General features: G+C 48.0%; 1 protein-coding gene across 1 annotated transcript; it reads left to right on the top strand.

Moving 5' to 3' along the window:
* Window positions 1-8,300: 8,300 nt before the first annotated feature.
* Window positions 8,301-9,317, top strand: LOC306935017 (kelch domain-containing protein 3-like; the record flags this gene model as incomplete). The annotated part of the gene is made up of 1 exon (XM_079517838.1): window positions 8,301-9,317. One exon carries the CDS (start codon window positions 8,301-8,303, stop codon window positions 9,315-9,317), a length of 1,017 nt encoding a protein of 338 aa, XP_079373964.1.
* Window positions 9,318-17,744: the final 8,427 nt, after the last annotated feature.

The raw sequence follows: 17,744 nt of genomic DNA, 5'->3' as shown, positions 1-17,744 counted from the left end.
GGAACCAAGGGGTTGTACCAGGACCGCTGACAGGACACACCATGTGGGAACCAAGGGGTTGTACCAGGACCGCTGACAGGACACACCATGTGGGAACCAAGGGGTTGTACCAGGACCGCTGACAGGACACACCATGTGGGAACCAAGGGGTTGTACCAGGACCGCTGACAGGACACACCATGTGGGAACCAAGGGGTTGTACCAGGACCGCTGACAGGACACACCATGTGGGAACCAAGGGGTTGTACCAGGACCGCTGACAGGACACACCATGTGGGAACCAAGGGGTTGTACCAGGACCGCTGACAGGACACACCATGTGGGAACCAAGGGGTTGTACCAGGACCGCTGACAGGACACACCATGTGGGAACCAAGGGGTTGTACCAGGACCGCTGACAGGACACACCATGTGGGAACCAAGGGGTTGTACCAGGACCGCTGACAGGACACACCATGTGGGAACCAAGGGGTTGTACCAGGACTAGGGTTGGGATTCGTTAGGATTTTAACGGTTCCGGATCCTTCCCGGATCCCTCTTAACGGTTCCGGTTCCTAACGGTTCCCTTAACGGATCCTAATATTTTTTCCCCCTTTTTTCTGACGTAGATTATGCTTATATTATAACTAACCTAACCAAGTACATAATAAACACAAATTCAATTATTGAAAATGCACTTTACAATTATGAGGTGGCACTATTATTTAAACTTCACCACCACCAGCAGCTAGCCACCACAACAATATCATTGTTGCAATTTGTACTGTATATTGCAATTTGTAGCCTACTGTATATTAAATATACAGTACACATTGCAATAATATTGTTGTGGTGAAAAATGTTGTCTTTAATGTTCAGATTAATGTAATATGAAGGACCCCTTACCCTAATGGAAACAAGTCATAGTGCTTTCTTGGATTATAAAATCTTTTTAGCAGACCTTGTATTGAACTGTATAGGCTACGTTCCTGTGCTTTTTTCTGCAAACTGTTTATAAAGTAATCAATCTATGGAGGTATATGCACCTAAACGCTGGGCTCTCAACAGTCACGCGATTAATTTAGAGCCAAATCAAAAGCAGTTGAGTTGCTTATAAGTTGTAAAAAATAAGTGCAGACAAATTGATTTGGCTCTATAGTTAACGTGATTCATAAAATATCAGACAGAAAGACGTCGAGTCATTGGCGTTCTAAATTAACACCATTAACAACAGTTGTACAATACGCCTAATGAAAAGCTCTGTAGACGTTAGTAGTTTTTATTTTCTATTACGTTACTAGCCTGGGGAAAGTAAACCAGCCTTGCATCAGATCGTCCCCCGTCGGCTGTGGTGAAGCTGCGGGGAGAGCGGGCACGGCTTTCCGCATGGCTCACAAACGCGATGTGCCTGCCCTAGATTATTCTCGTGAGTTGTGGACTCGTGTGTAGGCATATTGATTTTGAGATGTTCCCTCAATGTGGACGTGGTACAAGTTGCAACAACCTTTGCAGAGGGAACTATAGCATCGCATTTATTGCACTTTGCGTGCTCACTGCTCAGCCTCAGTCATTTCCCTCTCTGTTAACCACACTTTGGAGAGAGATCTGTGCGACATACTGTCCCAGTGTCCCACTCGCTCCGCGGCGGTCGCTGAATGCACAGAACAGTGGGTGGGCGTATCCTCCCCGACCCCACTCACTCTGTAGGTGGGGTGACGTCACCCCAGGCTCTGCTTGCATGCACACACAGCGGAGCTAAATGACGACTGATGAGAACCGTTTGGGGAACCGTTAATAAAAAAACGATGGAACCGGCTCCGGATCCGCAATGTCGGAACCGGGTCTGAAATGGACCCGGTTCCGAATCCCAACCCTAACCAGGACCGCTGACAGGACACACCATGTGGGAACCAAGGGGTTGTACCAGGACCGCTGACAGGACACACCATGTGGGAACCAAGGGGTTGGACCAGGACCGCTGACAGGACACACCATGTGGGAACCAAGGGGTTGTACAAGGACCGCTGACAGGACACACCATGTGGGAACCAAGGGGTTGTACCAGGACCGCTGACAGGACACACCATGTGGGAACAAAGGGGTTGTACAAGGACCGCTGACAGGACACACCATGTGGGAACCAAGGGGTTGTACCAGGACCGCTGACAGGACACACCATGTGGGAACAAAGGGGTTGTACCAGGACCGCTGACAGGACACACCATGTGGGAACCAAGGGGTTGTACCAGGACCGCTGACAGGACACACCATGTGGGAACCAAGGGGTTGTACAAGGACCGCTGACAGGACACACCATGTGGGAACCAAGGGGTTGTACCAGGACCGCTGACAGGACACACCATGTGGGAACCAAGGGGTTGTACCAGGACCGCTGACAGGACACACCATGTGGGAACCAAGGGGTTGTACAAGGACCGCTGACAGGACACACCATGTGGGAACCAAGGGGTTGTACAAGGACCGCTGACAGGACACACCATGTGGGAACCAAGGGGTTGTACCAGGACCGCTGACAGGACACACCATGTGGGAACCAAGGGGTTGTACCAGGACCGCTGACAGGACACACCATGTGGGAACCAAGGGGTTGTACCAGGACCGCTGACAGGACACACCATGTGGGAACCAAGGGGTTGTACCAGGACCGCTGACAGGACACACCATGTGGGAACCAAGGGGTTGTACCAGGACCGCTGACAGGACACACCATGTGGGAACCAAGGGGTTGTACCAGGACCGCTGACAGGACACACCATGTGGGAACCAAGGGGTTGTACCAGGACCGCTGACAGGACACACCATGTGGGAACCAAGGGGTTGTACCAGGACCGCTGACAGGACACACCATGTGGGAACCAAGGGGTTGTACAAGGACCGCTGACAGGACACACCATGTGGGAACCAAGGGGTTGTACCAGGACCGCTGACAGGACACACCATGTGGGAACCAAGGGGTTGTACCAGGACCGCTGACAGGACACACCATGTGGGAACCAAGGGGTTGTACCAAGACCGCTGACAGGACACACCATGTGGGAACCAAGGGGTTGTACAAGGACCGCTGACAGGACACACCATGTGGGAACCAAGGGGTTGTACCAGGACCGCTGACAGGACACACCATGTGGGAACCAAGGGGTTGTACCAGGACCGCTGACAGGACACACCATGTGGGAACCAAGGGGTTGTACCAGGACCGCTGACAGGACACACCATGTGGGAACCAAGGGGTTGTACCAGGACCGCTGACAGGACACACCATGTGGGAACCAAGGGGTTGTACCAGGACCGCTGACAGGACACACCATGTGGGAACCAAGGGGTTGTACCAGGACCGCTGACAGGACACACCATGTGGAAACCAAGGGGTTGTACCAGGACCGCTGACAGGACACACCATGTGGGAACCAAGGGGTTGTACCAGGACCGCTGACAGGACACACCATGTGGGAACCAAGGGGTTGTACCAGGACCGCTGACAGGACACACCATGTGGGAACCAAGGGGTTGTACCAGGACCGCTGACAGGACACACCATGTGGGAACCAAGGGGTTGTACCAGGACCGCTGACAGGACACACCATGTGGGAACCAAGGGGTTGGACCAGGACCGCTGACAGGACACACCATGTGGGAACCAAGGGGTTGTACCAGGACCGCTGACAGGACACACCATGTGGGAACCAAGGGGTTGTACCAGGACCGCTGACAGGACACACCATGTGGGAACCAAGGGGTTGTACCAGGACCGCTGACAGGACACACCATGTGGGAACCAAGGGGTTGTACCAGGACCGCTGACAGGACACACCATGTGGGAACCAAGGGGTTGGACCAGGACCGCTGACAGGACACACCATGTGGGAACCAAGGGGTTGTACCAGGACCGCTGACAGGACACACCATGTGGGAACCAAGGGGTTGTACCAGGACCGCTGACAGGACACACCATGTGGAAACCAAGGGGTTGTACCAGGACCGCTGACAGGACACACCATGTGGGAACCAAGGGGTTGTACCAGGACCGCTGACAGGACACACCATGTGGGAACCAAGGGGTTGTACCAGGACCGCTGACAGGACACACCATGTGGGAACCAAGGGGTTGTACCAGGACCGCTGACAGGACACACCATGTGGGAACCAAGGGGTTGGACCAGGACCGCTGACAGGACACACCATGTGGGAACCAAGGGGTTGTACCAGGACCGCTGACAGGACACACCATGTGGGAACCAAGGGGTTGTACCAGGACCGCTGACAGGACACACCATGTGGGAACCAAGGGGTTGTACCAGGACCGCTGACAGGACACACCATGTGGGAACCAAGGGGTTGTACCAGGACCGCTGACAGGACACACCATGTGGGAACCAAGGGGTTGGACCAGGACCGCTGACAGGACACACCATGTGGGAACCAAGGGGTTGGACCAGGACCGCTGACAGGACACACCATGTGGGAACCAAGGGGTTGTACCAGGACCGCTGACAGGACACACCATGTGGGAACCAAGGGGTTGTACCAGGACCGCTGACAGGACACACCATGCAATTCATCTCCGTCAAGACGCACCTTAACCCATTTAGACCTAAGGACGATTCTTTAAAAAAAATGTCTTCTAAATCCTGACAGTTTTATGAAAAACCTATGTTTCTATGTTCTCAACCTTTTTCATGTCAAGGACCCCCATAATCCTCTGTATTTGGCCACAGACCCCCATCTGAAAATATGTAGTTCCAGGGACCCCCACTCCAGAAGCAACATATTGGAGTTAAAAACGTTCACTCTGAAAGAATATATATTCAAAGGTTTGCGCCACATTTTCAAGATTTTTCAAAAATAGCAGACCTACAAGTTCATAGCGCGGCACTCGGTGCCGCGCTATGAGCTTGTAGATCTGCTATTTTTCAATAGCTAAAGTATGACAATGCTTAAAACACCAAGAGGGTTCCCGCCCAAAATGTGTTAAGTTAGTGTGTGTCAGTTCTTCAGACCTCCATTTCCTCTAAAAGGTCAGGAGGTAGCGGTACAGATACACATGGTCGTGTTCTGTACTTGGCATCAATCTCTTCCACGGGGGCTTGATCCGCTATAATGAATCACTTAAAATAGTAAATGGTAAATGGTGCATTTATATAGCGCCTTTATCCAAGGCGCTTTACATAGATTGTGCATTACATTCACCCATTCACACACACATTCATACACCGATTGCAGCGGAAGCCATGCAAGGTACCAACCAGCACATCGGGAGCAATTTGGGGTTCAGTGTCTTGCCCAAGGACACTTCGACATGTAGACAGGAGGAGCCGGGATTCGAACCGCCGACCCATGGATCATTGGACGACCTGCTCTACCTCCTGAGCCACAGCCATTTAGTTTCTGTGTCAGTCGTTCTCAAACATTTTCATGTCAAGGACCCCCAAAATGTATGTATTTGGCCGCCGACCCCATCTGAAAATATGTTTTTCATACGACAGAGGGCAGGTTGGCAGGTTTTCATACGACAGAGGGGCAGGTTGGTAGGTTTTCATATGACAGAGGGGCAGGTAGGTAGGTTTTCATACGACAGAGGGGCAGGTTGGTAGGTTTTCATATGACAGAGGGGCAGGTTGGTAGGTTTTCATATGACAGAGGGCAGGTTGGTAGGTTTTCATATGACAGAGGGGCAGGTTGGTAGGTTTTCATATGACAGAGGGCAGGTTGGTAGGTTTTCATATGACAGAGGGGCAGGTTAGTAGGTTTTCATACAACAGAGGGGCAGGTTGGTAGGTTTTCATACGACAGAGGGGCAGGTTGGTAGGTTTTCATATGACAGAGGGGCAGGTTGGTAGGTTTTCATACAACAGAGGGGCAGGTAGGTAGGTTTTCATACGACAGAGGGGCAGGTTGGTAGGTTTTCATATGACAGAGGGGCAGGTTGGTAGGTTTTCATATGACAGAGGGGCAGGTTGGTAGGTTTTCATACGACAGAGGGCAGGTTGGTAGGTTTTCATACGACAGAGGGGCAGGTTGGTAGGTTTTCATATGACAGAGGGGCAGGTTGGTAGGTTTTCATATGACAGAGGGGCAGGTTTTCATATGACAGAGGGGCAGGTTTTCATATGACAGAGTGGCAGGTTGGTAGGTTTTCATTTGACAGAGGGGCAGGTTGGTAGGTTTTCATATGACAGAGGGGCAGGTTGTTGGGTTTTCATATGACAGAGGGGCAGGTTGTTAGGTTTTCATACGACAGAGGGGCAGGTTGGTAGGTTTTCATATGACAGAGGGGCAGGTTGGTAGGTTTTCATATGACAGAGGGCAGGTTGGTAGGTTTTCATATGACAGAGGGCAGGTTGGCAGGTTTTCATATGACAGAGGGGCAGGTTGGTAGGTTTTCATATGACAGAGGGGCAGGTTGGTAGGTTTTCATATGACAGAGGGGCAGGTTGTTGGGTTTTCATATGACAGAGGGCAGGTTGTTAGGTTTTCATATGACAGAGGGGCAGGTTGGTAGGTTTTCACATGACAGAGGGGCAGGTTGGTAGGTTTTCATATGACAGAGGGGCAGGTTGGTAGGTTTTCATATGACAGAGGGGCAGGTTGGTAGGTTTTCATATGACAGAGGGGCAGGTTGGTAGGTTTTCATATGACAGAGGGGCAGGTTGGTAGGTTTTCATATGACAGAGGGGCAGGTTGGTAGGTTTTCATATGACAGAGGGGCAGGTTGGTAGGTTTTCATATGACAGAGGGGCAGGTTGGTAGGTTTTCATATGACAGAGGGGCAGGTTGGTAGGTTTTCATACGACAGAGGGCAGGTTGGTAGGTTTTCATACGACAGAGGGGCAGGTTGGTAGGTTTTCATATGACAGAGGGGCAGGTTGGTAGGTTTTCATATGACAGAGGGGCAGGTTTTCATATGACAGAGGGGCAGGTTTTCATATGACAGAGTGGCAGGTTGGTAGGTTTTCATTTGACAGAGGGGCAGGTTGGTAGGTTTTCATATGACAGAGGGGCAGGTTGTTGGGTTTTCATATGACAGAGGGGCAGGTTGTTAGGTTTTCATACGACAGAGGGGCAGGTTGGTAGGTTTTCATATGACAGAGGGGCAGGTTGGTAGGTTTTCATATGACAGAGGGCAGGTTGGTAGGTTTTCATATGACAGAGGGCAGGTTGGCAGGTTTTCATATGACAGAGGGGCAGGTTGGTAGGTTTTCATATGACAGAGGGGCAGGTTGGTAGGTTTTCATATGACAGAGGGGCAGGTTGTTGGGTTTTCATATGACAGAGGGCAGGTTGTTAGGTTTTCATATGACAGAGGGGCAGGTTGGTAGGTTTTCACATGACAGAGGGGCAGGTTGGTAGGTTTTCATATGACAGAGGGGCAGGTTGGTAGGTTTTCATATGACAGAGGGGCAGGTTGGTAGGTTTTCATATGACAGAGGGGCAGGTTGGTAGGTTTTCATATGACAGAGGGGCAGGTTGGTAGGTTTTCATATGACAGAGGGGCAGGTTGGTAGGTTTTCATATGACAGAGGGGCAGGTTGGTAGGTTTTCATATGACAGAGGGGCAGGTTGGTAGGTTTTAATATGACAGAGGGGCAGGTTGGTACGTTTTCATATGACAGAGGGGCAGGTTGGCATGTTTTCATATGACAGAGGGGCAGGTTTTCACATGACAGAGGGCAGGTTGGCAGGTTTTCCTTATTGTGGTAAATTGTTCTGAACATTAAAGAGATGAGGTTGGAGGGAGGTTAATGTAGCGCACAAATGGGCCCATACAATGTGAATTGAGATGAATTGCACCAATGACTAAATTAAATGACTTAATAGAGCCCCCCTCCCCCCAATGGGTTTCAAAAACCATGTGAAAACAGTTTAGATACAAATAAATACATAAATAAAACAGTTAAAAACTAGGTGACCATTACTCTGATCAGCACAATATATCTCAGAGTTACAGACCTGTAAGGGTCCATTTTTACCCATGGTGGTCTTGGTCTGTCTGCTGTGTAGAGCCTGTCTGTCTGCTGTGTACAGCCTGTCTGTCTGCTGTGTAGAGCCTGTCTGTCTGCTGTGTAGAGCCTCTCTGGTGAGAAATTGACCATATTAGGGACATCAACAGGCATCAACTTCCTTGATTGGCCAGCCCAACCCATCAGCTTTGTGGATTGGCCAAAACCTTGCATGACGTTTGTGCCACTGAACCAATATAAGTGTTAGAGCACACAATAGGACACCATTCTGTTACACAACGAGACTGGAGTAAGCTAATTTAAACCCTGGAGGATCTGTTGTGAGAAATGTTCTGCTGGACGATGCATCTGAACGGAGGGTCTCAGAACGCCGGTCAAGCTGCTGTTGCCGTGGGAGACAAAGTCTACTCATTTGGAGGGTCCAGGAAGGACAGAGATGATCAGATTGATGTTCACATCTTCAACACAGTGCCTTTACGCTGGAGGAGGTTGACGCCAGTGACAACATTTAGAGCAGAATGTATCCTTGAGGTTCCGACCAATCGCCACTACCACACAGCTGTTCTGATGGAAGATATCTATATCTGGGGAGGTTATAAATGTGACACAAGGAAGTACTGCAACATTGTTTATGGATTTGATGTGGACACCCATGGATGGTTCCGGCCCAAGGTTTCTGGAACCGTTCCAGATGCGAGGTACTACCACTCAGCCTGTGTCTTGGGGAAGGTCATGTTTATCCATGGAGGAAACATCCAGCTGACTGGACACACTGACATGTACAAGTTGGACACCAGCACAATGGTCTGGACTTCAATCAACGCCAGAGGAACTCCACCTCCTGCTACAGCATGTCACTCTGCCACCATCATCGGGACAAAGATGTTTGTATTTGGGAACCTGTTCAGCAAGGACTACAACATCAGAGTGTTTGACACAGAGACCAACCAATGGCTGAGCACATCTTCTGCAAAGCTTTTTCCATCAAGACGCTACGGTCATTCAGCCTTTACCTACAATGGAGAGCTGTACATATTTGGTGGCTGGAACGGAAACTCGACCTTCAATGATCTGTGGAAATTCAACCCAGAGACCTTCTCCTGGAAGAAGGTTGAGCCCAAAGGGAAAGGCCCCGCTGGGATGTATAGGAGGATGTGTTGTTGCATGGTGGGAGATCGCATCATCCTCTTTGGAGGACAAAACACACCTGATGACCTGTACATGTTAGACTTGAGTCCTAGTCTCAAGACGTTATGCAAGCTAGCAGTTATTCAGCACGATCTGGACCAATCAGAACTCACACACGACATCAGGTGGGAACTGGAATCCATGACTAACAACAACAGCAACAAATACTAACAAAACTATGACAGGGTCCAATGAGGGTGTGGCCTCACGTGGATCTCAGACTTCATGTGACCAATATGTGATGTCACCACTGATGTATCTGTGACATAATGACTCCATATTTGGGCATGGTTTCAGCCCGATCCGACTGCCGTTGACTTCCATTATAACATTGAAGTTAAATATATGAAATATAAAAGGGGAAAAAGGCAAAGTTCAGCCTCATCCAGATACCATGTGAGAGAAAAATATTAAGATAAAATAAAAAATAAATAAGATGCTTCTGGCTAAACCTCCTAACTTTATTGGATCCTCAAGCTGTTGGTCAAACCACCTAACTCCAACTTTGGAGATAGCGGTTATTTCCATCATTATTAGAATGACGAAGTCTGACAAAAAATAATAAATAAACAAAAGCAATTGTCAAAAACTGCACTAGAGCATCACTTTACTTTGGGGTAAAGCGATGATTCATCTTTTTTTTAGGGCACTAAATGACGACATAAGACTCCATGTGGCTTATATAAATACAGTGGGCGCCCCTCACTTCACACAAGTGTGATTTTTTTCCTCTTGCTCGCTAACTTGGGAGCTTATTTATGATTTCACCCACTCACACCTGCAAATAAAATCAAACCTGAAAGCAAGACAAAGCCTACGATAATATTGCCTAGGCCTATTTGTGCCTGTTGTAATTTTAACACAAGCCATTTTGCCTTTGGTCTGCTGAGAAATAAAGCTAAACCAAAATTCTACAAAGTTTAAAAACGGGTCGGCTCCATCTCAACATGATTTTACACACTAAAAATAACCAATATGTCTCAATAAATTATAAATTGATAAAATAAAAGCAATATTTCTATCGTACTATTGAATTAAATGTCGTTTCCCCCCCCCCCCCTTTGCAGACTAGTGATGTTATTTGCCTTCCGAGAACCCCCGCAGTAATTAAACTCAGCTTGCCTGGAGTAGATGAAAAGGTGCAGTGGGAGGTAGATTGGTACGGTAACGGGCATAAGTGAATTATAACCCGACAATGTTTCACAACCCATCAACTTATGAGTCTGTCCAACTTTGGTGTAATAACCATACAACCCACCCCCACAGTCTCAATGCTCCCTCCAACCTGTGTTGAACAGCATGATGGTGTAATAACCATACAACCCACCCCCACAGTCTCAATGCTCCCTCCAACCCACCCCCACAGTCTCAATGCTCCCTCCAAACCGTGTTGAACAGCATGAATACAGTCTAATTGGCCATTAGAAACGTCCACAAGTTCGCCTATCAGTGGGCTGTTTTTATCCAGTCATACGAGGACAGATTGCGGTGGCCCAGTACGCCTAGACTATACACGTTTGCACATCTACAAGCTCATAGCGCGCCACCAAGTGGCGCGCTAGGAGCTTGTAGGTCTGCTATTTTTGAAAAATCGAAGAACGACTGACATAGAAACATAGCCTTTTCAGAATCTGTGATCTCAGGTCAAAATGGGTTAATGGCTGTAAAGTATGTCAGTTATGTAAGCCTGAATCTAATAAAATGATAGTGAGGGATACACAAAAAAAACAACAAAAAAAACACAAAAGGTAATAATAGTCTGAACTGAAATGTCTCGGACCCAATACAGGAGCGAACGATTCAATAGAGTAGGCGACTTCACAGAACGTTATCGCAAGTACACACGCCGCGCACACAAAGTGTGGGAACCATGGGGTTGTACCAGGACCGCTGACAGGACACACGATGCAATTCATCTCCGTCAAGACGCAGTGGCACCTTAAGTTAGTGTGTGTCAGTTCTTCAGACCTCCATTTCCTCTAAAAGGTCAGGAGGTAGCGGTACAGATACACATGGTCGTGTTCTGTACTTGGCATCAATCTCTTCCACGGGGGCTTGATCTGCTATAATGAATCACTTAAAACCCATTTAGTTTCTATGTCAGTCGTTCTCAAACATTTTCATGTCAAGGACCCCCGAAAATATATGTATTTGGCCGTTGACCCCCATCTGAAAATATGTTGTTCCAGGGGACCCCTTTACACCATTTAAGTTGTAAATCAGATGACAGACCTAAACATTCTCCCCTTCCTCCCAACACGAAGGAACAGTTTTTTTTTTTTTTTTTATCCCACGATTTTGTAACCCATTTTTCACCACTGTCAATTATCTAATGTGATCCTGGGCTCTACACACCCTCCGCCAGCCTAGTCCCCATATATGGGGGACATGGGGAGAGCAACGGACTTGAACTCATGCTTCCTTCATGCCTGAGTGTCCAAGTTGATCCTTTACACCTGACAGGGGGGAGTTTCCCTGGTTGGACGTAGCGCGTGGAAGGAACACGTTATTCCAACCAGTTCCTTTCCCCTCCATCAGGCGCCCCGGCTGGCCAGGGGGAGGCAGTTTAGAGACCAGGATTACTGCATGTTTTTTGTGAGGGTACCTACCCTAGGGGACACGGGGAGAACATGCAAACTCCACACAGAAAGGCCCTTTCGCCAACCCCGCCTCGGGTATGGGCACTGATGCCGCGGAGGAGGAAACACGCCGCCAGCACCCACAGCGTCCCGAGCGGGAATCGAACCCAGGACCTTCTAGCTGTGAGGCGACAACACTACCAACTGTGCCACCGTGCCCCACAAAGGAACAGTTTTGACGTGGGTTTTGACATATAATAATTTTGCAACATTTCACAAGATCAGTATCGGTATCGGACCTATCGGTATCAGCCGATCATGAGAAAAACAATCGGTGATCGGTATCGGTCCCAAAAAACCAGAGGGGCAGGTTGGTAGGTTTTCATATGACAGAGGGGCAGGTTGGTAGGTTTTCATATGACAGAGGGGCAGGTTGGTAGGTTTTCATATGACAGAGGGGCAGGTTGGTAGGTTTTCATATGACAGAGGGGCAGGTTGGTAGGTTTTCATATGACAGAGGGGCAGGTTGGTAGGTTTTCATATGACAGAGGGGCAGGTTGGTAGGTTTTCATATGACAGAGGGGCAGGTTGGTAGGTTTTCATATGACAGAGGGGCAGGTTGGTAGGTTTTCATATGACAGAGGGGCAGGTTGGCAGGTTTTCATATGACAGAGGGGCAGGTTGGTAGGTTTTCATATGACAGAGGGGCAGGTTGGCAGGTTTTCATATGACAGAGGGGCAGGTTGGTAGGTTTTCATATGACAGAGGGGCAGGTTGGTAGGTTTTCATATGACAGAGGGGCAGGTTGGTAGGTTTTCATATGACAGAGGGGCAGGTTGGTAGGTTTTCATATGACAGAGGGGCAGGTTGGTAGGTTTTCATATGACAGAGGGGCAGGTTGGTAGGTTTTCATGACAGAGGGGCAGGTTGGTAGGTTTTCATATGACAGAGGGGCAGGTTGGCAGGTTTTCATACGACAGAGGGGCAGGTTTTCATATGACAGAGGGGCAGGTTGGTAGGTTTTCATATGACAGAGGGGCAGGTTGGTAGGTTTTCATACGACAGAGGGGCAGGTTGGTAGGTTTTCATATGACAGAGGGGCAGGTTGGTAGGTTTTCATGACAGAGGGGCAGGTTGGTAGGTTTTCATACGACAGAGGGGCAGGTTGGTAGGTTTTCATATGACAGAGGGGCAGGTTGGTAGGTTTTCATATGACAGAGGGGCAGGTTGGTAGGTTTTCATATGACAGAGGGGCAGGTTGGTAGGTTTTCATATGACAGAGGGGCAGGTTGGTAGGTTTTCATATGACAGAGGGGCAGGTTGGTAGGTTTTCACATGACAGAGGGGCAGGTTGGCAGGTTTTCATATGACAGAGGGGCAGGTTGGCAGGTTTTCATACAACAGAGGGGCAGGTTGGTAGGTTTTCATATGACAGAGGGGCAGGTTGGCAGGTTTTCATATGACAGAGGGGCAGGTTGGTAGGTTTTCATATGACAGAGGGGCAGGTTGGTAGGTTTTCATACGACAGAGGGGCAGGTTGGTAGGTTTTCATATGACAGAGGGGCAGGTTGGTAGGTTTTCATATGACAGAGGGACAGGTTGGTAGGTTTTCATATGACAGAGGGGCAGGTTGGTAGGTTTTCATACGACAGAGGGGCAGGTTGGTAGGTTTTCATACGACAGAGGGGCAGGTTGGTAGGTTTTCATATGACAGAGGGGCAGGTTGGTAGGTTTTCATACGACAGAGGGGCAGGTTGGTAGGTTTTCATATGACAGAGGGGCAGGTTGGTAGGTTTTCATACGACAGAGGGGCAGGTTGGTAGGTTTTCATACGACAGAGGGGCAGGTTGGTAGGTTTTCATATGACAGAGGGGCAGGTTGGCAGGTTTTCATATGACAGCGGGGCAGGTTGGTAGATTTTCATATGACAGAGGGGCAGGTTGGTAGGTTTTCATATGACAGAGGGCAGGTTGGTAGGTTTTCATACGACAGAGGGGCAGGTTGGTAGGTTTTCATATGACAGAGGGGCAGGTTGGTAGGTTTTCATACGACAGAGGGGCAGGTTGGTAGGTTTTCATACGACAGAGGGGAAGGTTGGCAGGTTTTCATATGACAGAGGGGCAGGTTGGTAGGTTTTCATATGACAGAGGGGCAGGTTGGTAGGTTTTCATACGACAGAGGGGCAGGTTGGTAGGTTTTCATATGACAGAGGGGCAGGTTGGTAGGTTTTCATACGACAGAGGGGCAGGTTGGTAGGTTTTCATACGACAGAGGGGCAGGTTGGTAGGTTTTCATATGACAGAGGGGCAGGTTGTTGGCTTTTCATATGACAGAGGGGCAGGTTGTTAGGTTTTCATACGACAGAGGGGCAGGTTGGTAGGTTTTCATATGACAGAGGGGCAGGTTGGTAGGTTTTCATATGACAGAGGGGCAGGTTGGTAGGTTTTCATATGAGAGAGGGCAGGTTGGTAGGTTTTCATATGACAGAGGGGCAGGTTGGTAGGTTTTCATATGACAGAGGGGCAGGTTGGTAGGTTTTCATATGACAGAGGGGCAGGTTGGTAGGTTTTCATATGACAGAGGGGCAGGTTTTCACATGACAGAGGGCAGGTTGGCAGGTTTTCCTTATTGTGGTAAAATGTTCTGAACATTTAAAGAGATGAGGTTGGAGGGAGGTTAATGTAGCGCACAAATGGGCCCATACAATGTGAATTGAGATGAATTGCACCAATGACTAAATTAAATGACTTAATAGAGCCCCCCTCCCCCCCAATGTGTTACAAAAACCATGTGAAAAAAGTTTAGATACAAATAAATACATAAATAAAACAGTTAAAAACTAGGTGACCATTACTCTGATCAGCACAATATATCTCAGAGTTACAGACCTGTAAGGGTCCATTTTTACCCATGGTGGTCTTGGTCTGTCTGCTGTGTACAGCCTGTCTGTCTGCTGTGTAGAGCCTGTCTGTCTGCTGTGTAGAGCCTGTCTGTCTGCTGTGTACAGCCTGTCTGTCTGCTGTGTACAGCCTGTCTGTCTGCTGTGTACAGCCTGTCTGTCTGCTGTGTACAGCCTGTCTGTCTGCTGTGTAGAGCCTGTCTGTCTGCTGTGTACAGCCTGTCTGTCTGTCTGCTGTGTAGAGCCTGTCTGTCTGCTGTGTACAGCCTGTCTGTCTGTCTGCTGTGTAGAGCCTGTCTGTCTGCTGTGTACAGCCTGTCTGTCTGCTGTGTAGAGCCTGTCTGTCTGCTGTGTAGAGCCTGTCTGTCTGCTGTGTAGACTGTAGAGCCTCTCTGGTTGGGGTTGCTATGGTGAGAAATTGACCATATTAGGGACATCAACAGGCATCAACTTCCTTGATTGGCCAGCCCAACCCATCAGCTTTGTGGATTGGCCAAAACCTTGCATGAAGTTTGTTCCACTGAACCAATATAAGTGTTAGAGCACACAATAGGACACCATTCTGTTACACAACGAGACTGGAAGAAGCTAATTTAAAACCTGGAGGATCTGTTGTGAGAAATGTTCTGCTGGACGCTGCATCTGAACAGAGGGCCTCAGAACGCCGGTCAAGCTGCTGTTGCCGTGGGAGACAAAGTCTACTCATTTGGAGGGTCCAGGAAGGACAGAGATGATCAGATTGATGTTCACGTCTTCAACACAGTGCCTTTACGCTGGAGGAGGTTGACGCCAGTGACAACATTTAGAGCAGAATGTATCCTTGAGGTTCCGTCCAATCGCCACTCCCACACAGCTGTTCTGATGGAAGATATCTATATCTGGGGAGGTTATACATATGACACAAGGAAGTACTGCAACATTCTTTATGGATTTGATGTGGACACCCATGGATGGTTCCGGCCCAAGGTCTCTGGAACCGTTCCAGATGCGAGGTACAGCCACTCAGCCTGTGTCTTAGGGAAGGTCATGTTCATCCATGGAGGATACAACCAGCAGACTGAACACACTGACATGTACAAGTTGGACACCAGCACAATGGTCTGGACTTCAATCAACGCCAGAGGAACTCCACCTCCTGCTACAGGACGTCACTCTGCCACAATCATCGGGACAAAGATGTTTGTATTTGGGAACTTGTTGTTCAGCACTGACTACAACATCAGAGTGTTTGACACAGAGACCAACCATTGGCTGAGCACATCTTCTGCACATCTTTTTCCAGAAAGATGCTACGGTCATTCAGCCTTTACCTACAATGGAGAGCTGTACATATTTGGTGGCTGGAACGGAAACTCGACCTTCAATGATCTGTGGAAATTCAACCCAGAGACCTTCTCCTGGAAGAAGGTTGAGCCCAAAGGGAAAGGCCCCGCTGGGATGTATATATATAGGATGTGTTGTTGCATGGTGGGAGATCGCATCATCCTCTTTGGAGGACAAAACACACCTGATGACCTGAACATGTTAGACTTGAGTCCTAGTCTCAAGACATTATGCAAGCTAGCAGTTATTCAGCATGATCTGGACCAATCAGAACTCACACACGACATCAGGTGGGAACTGGAATCCATGACTAAACAGCAACAACAAATAAAAACAAAACTATGACAGGGTCCAATGAGGGTGTGGCCTCACGTGGATCTCATGTGACCAATATGTGATGTCACCACTGATGTATCTGTGACATAATGACTCCATATTTGGGCATGGTTTCAGCCCGATCCGACTGCCGTTGACTTCCATTATAACATTGAAGTTAAATATATGAAATATAAAAGGGGAAAAAGGCAAAGTTCAGCCTCATCCAGATACCATGCGAGAGAAAAATATTAAGATAAAATGAAAAAATAAATAAAATGCTTCTGGCTAAACCTCCTAACTCCATTGGATCCTCAAGCTGTTGGTCAAACCACCTAACTCCAACTTTGGAGATAGCTGTTATTTCCATCATTATTAGAATGACGAAGTCTGACAAAAAATAATAAATAAACAAAAGCAATTGTCAAAAACTGCACTAGAGCATCACTTTACTTTGGGGTAAAGTGATGATTCATCTTTTTTTAGGGCACTAAATGACGACGTAAGACTCCATGTGGCTTATTTAAATACAGTGGGTGCCCCTCACTTCACACAAGTGTGATTTTTCCCCCTTGCTCGCTAACTTGGGAGCTTATTTATGATTTCACCCACTCACACCTGCAAATAAAATCAAACCTGAAAGCAAGACAAAGCCTACGATAATATTGCCTAGGCCTATTTGTGCCTGTTGTAATTTTAACACAAGCCATTTTGCCTTTGGTCTGCTGAGAAATAAAGCTAAACCAACATTCTACAAAGTTTAAAAACGGGTCGGCTCCATCTCAACATGATTGTAAACACTAAAAATAACCAATAATATAACCAATAATAACCAATAATAAAGTCTGACACGGCAACTCGCTCGCTTTAGCTCGCTCGATGGCGTCTCACTCGCTTGTCTCGTGACTCAAGTTCGCTTGAGACGGCGCGCCTCCGTCACGGTCAAACACTACGTCTGCACAGGAAATGAGCGAGCATTCCGACTGCGATATTGCGTGAAAAACTGTCCCAATATGGAGCGTCGGTCATTGCGTTGCGACGTAGTCTGAACCAATCAAATAACCAATAAATAGTAGCGTGTACAGATCTCAACCAATAGAAGTATTTGGGGCCACGAAACCTCACTCAAATAGAGACTCCGCGAGCGAATATAGGAGGGGTGGACGACGTCGCATTCTCATTGAAATACATTTATTCTAATGAGATTTCAGCACTCACCTACCTTTTGTGTTTCAGCTCAGTCTAGTCCTGAGCTGTGCCATTGACTTCCATTATAACATGGAAGTTAAATATATTAATGGTCAAAAACCTCCCAACTCCACCAGAGATGTATTTGGGTAAAGTGATGATAATGTAAGGAAACATACATTCATGTATCTGACAAATGTATAAAGTCACCATACCAACTTTGATGAGACAGTATTGCAGTGTTCTAGAAACATGTTTTTTTTGTTTTTTTATGGGCCCCAACCAGTGGCGTTT

This window comes from Electrona antarctica, assembly GCF_951216825.1.
Source record: "Electrona antarctica genome assembly, chromosome: 13".
Lineage (NCBI taxonomy): Eukaryota > Metazoa > Chordata > Actinopteri > Myctophiformes > Myctophidae > Electrona > Electrona antarctica.
Note: the sequence above shows the minus strand (reverse complement) of the source record. Positions and strands in the feature narration are given on the sequence as shown.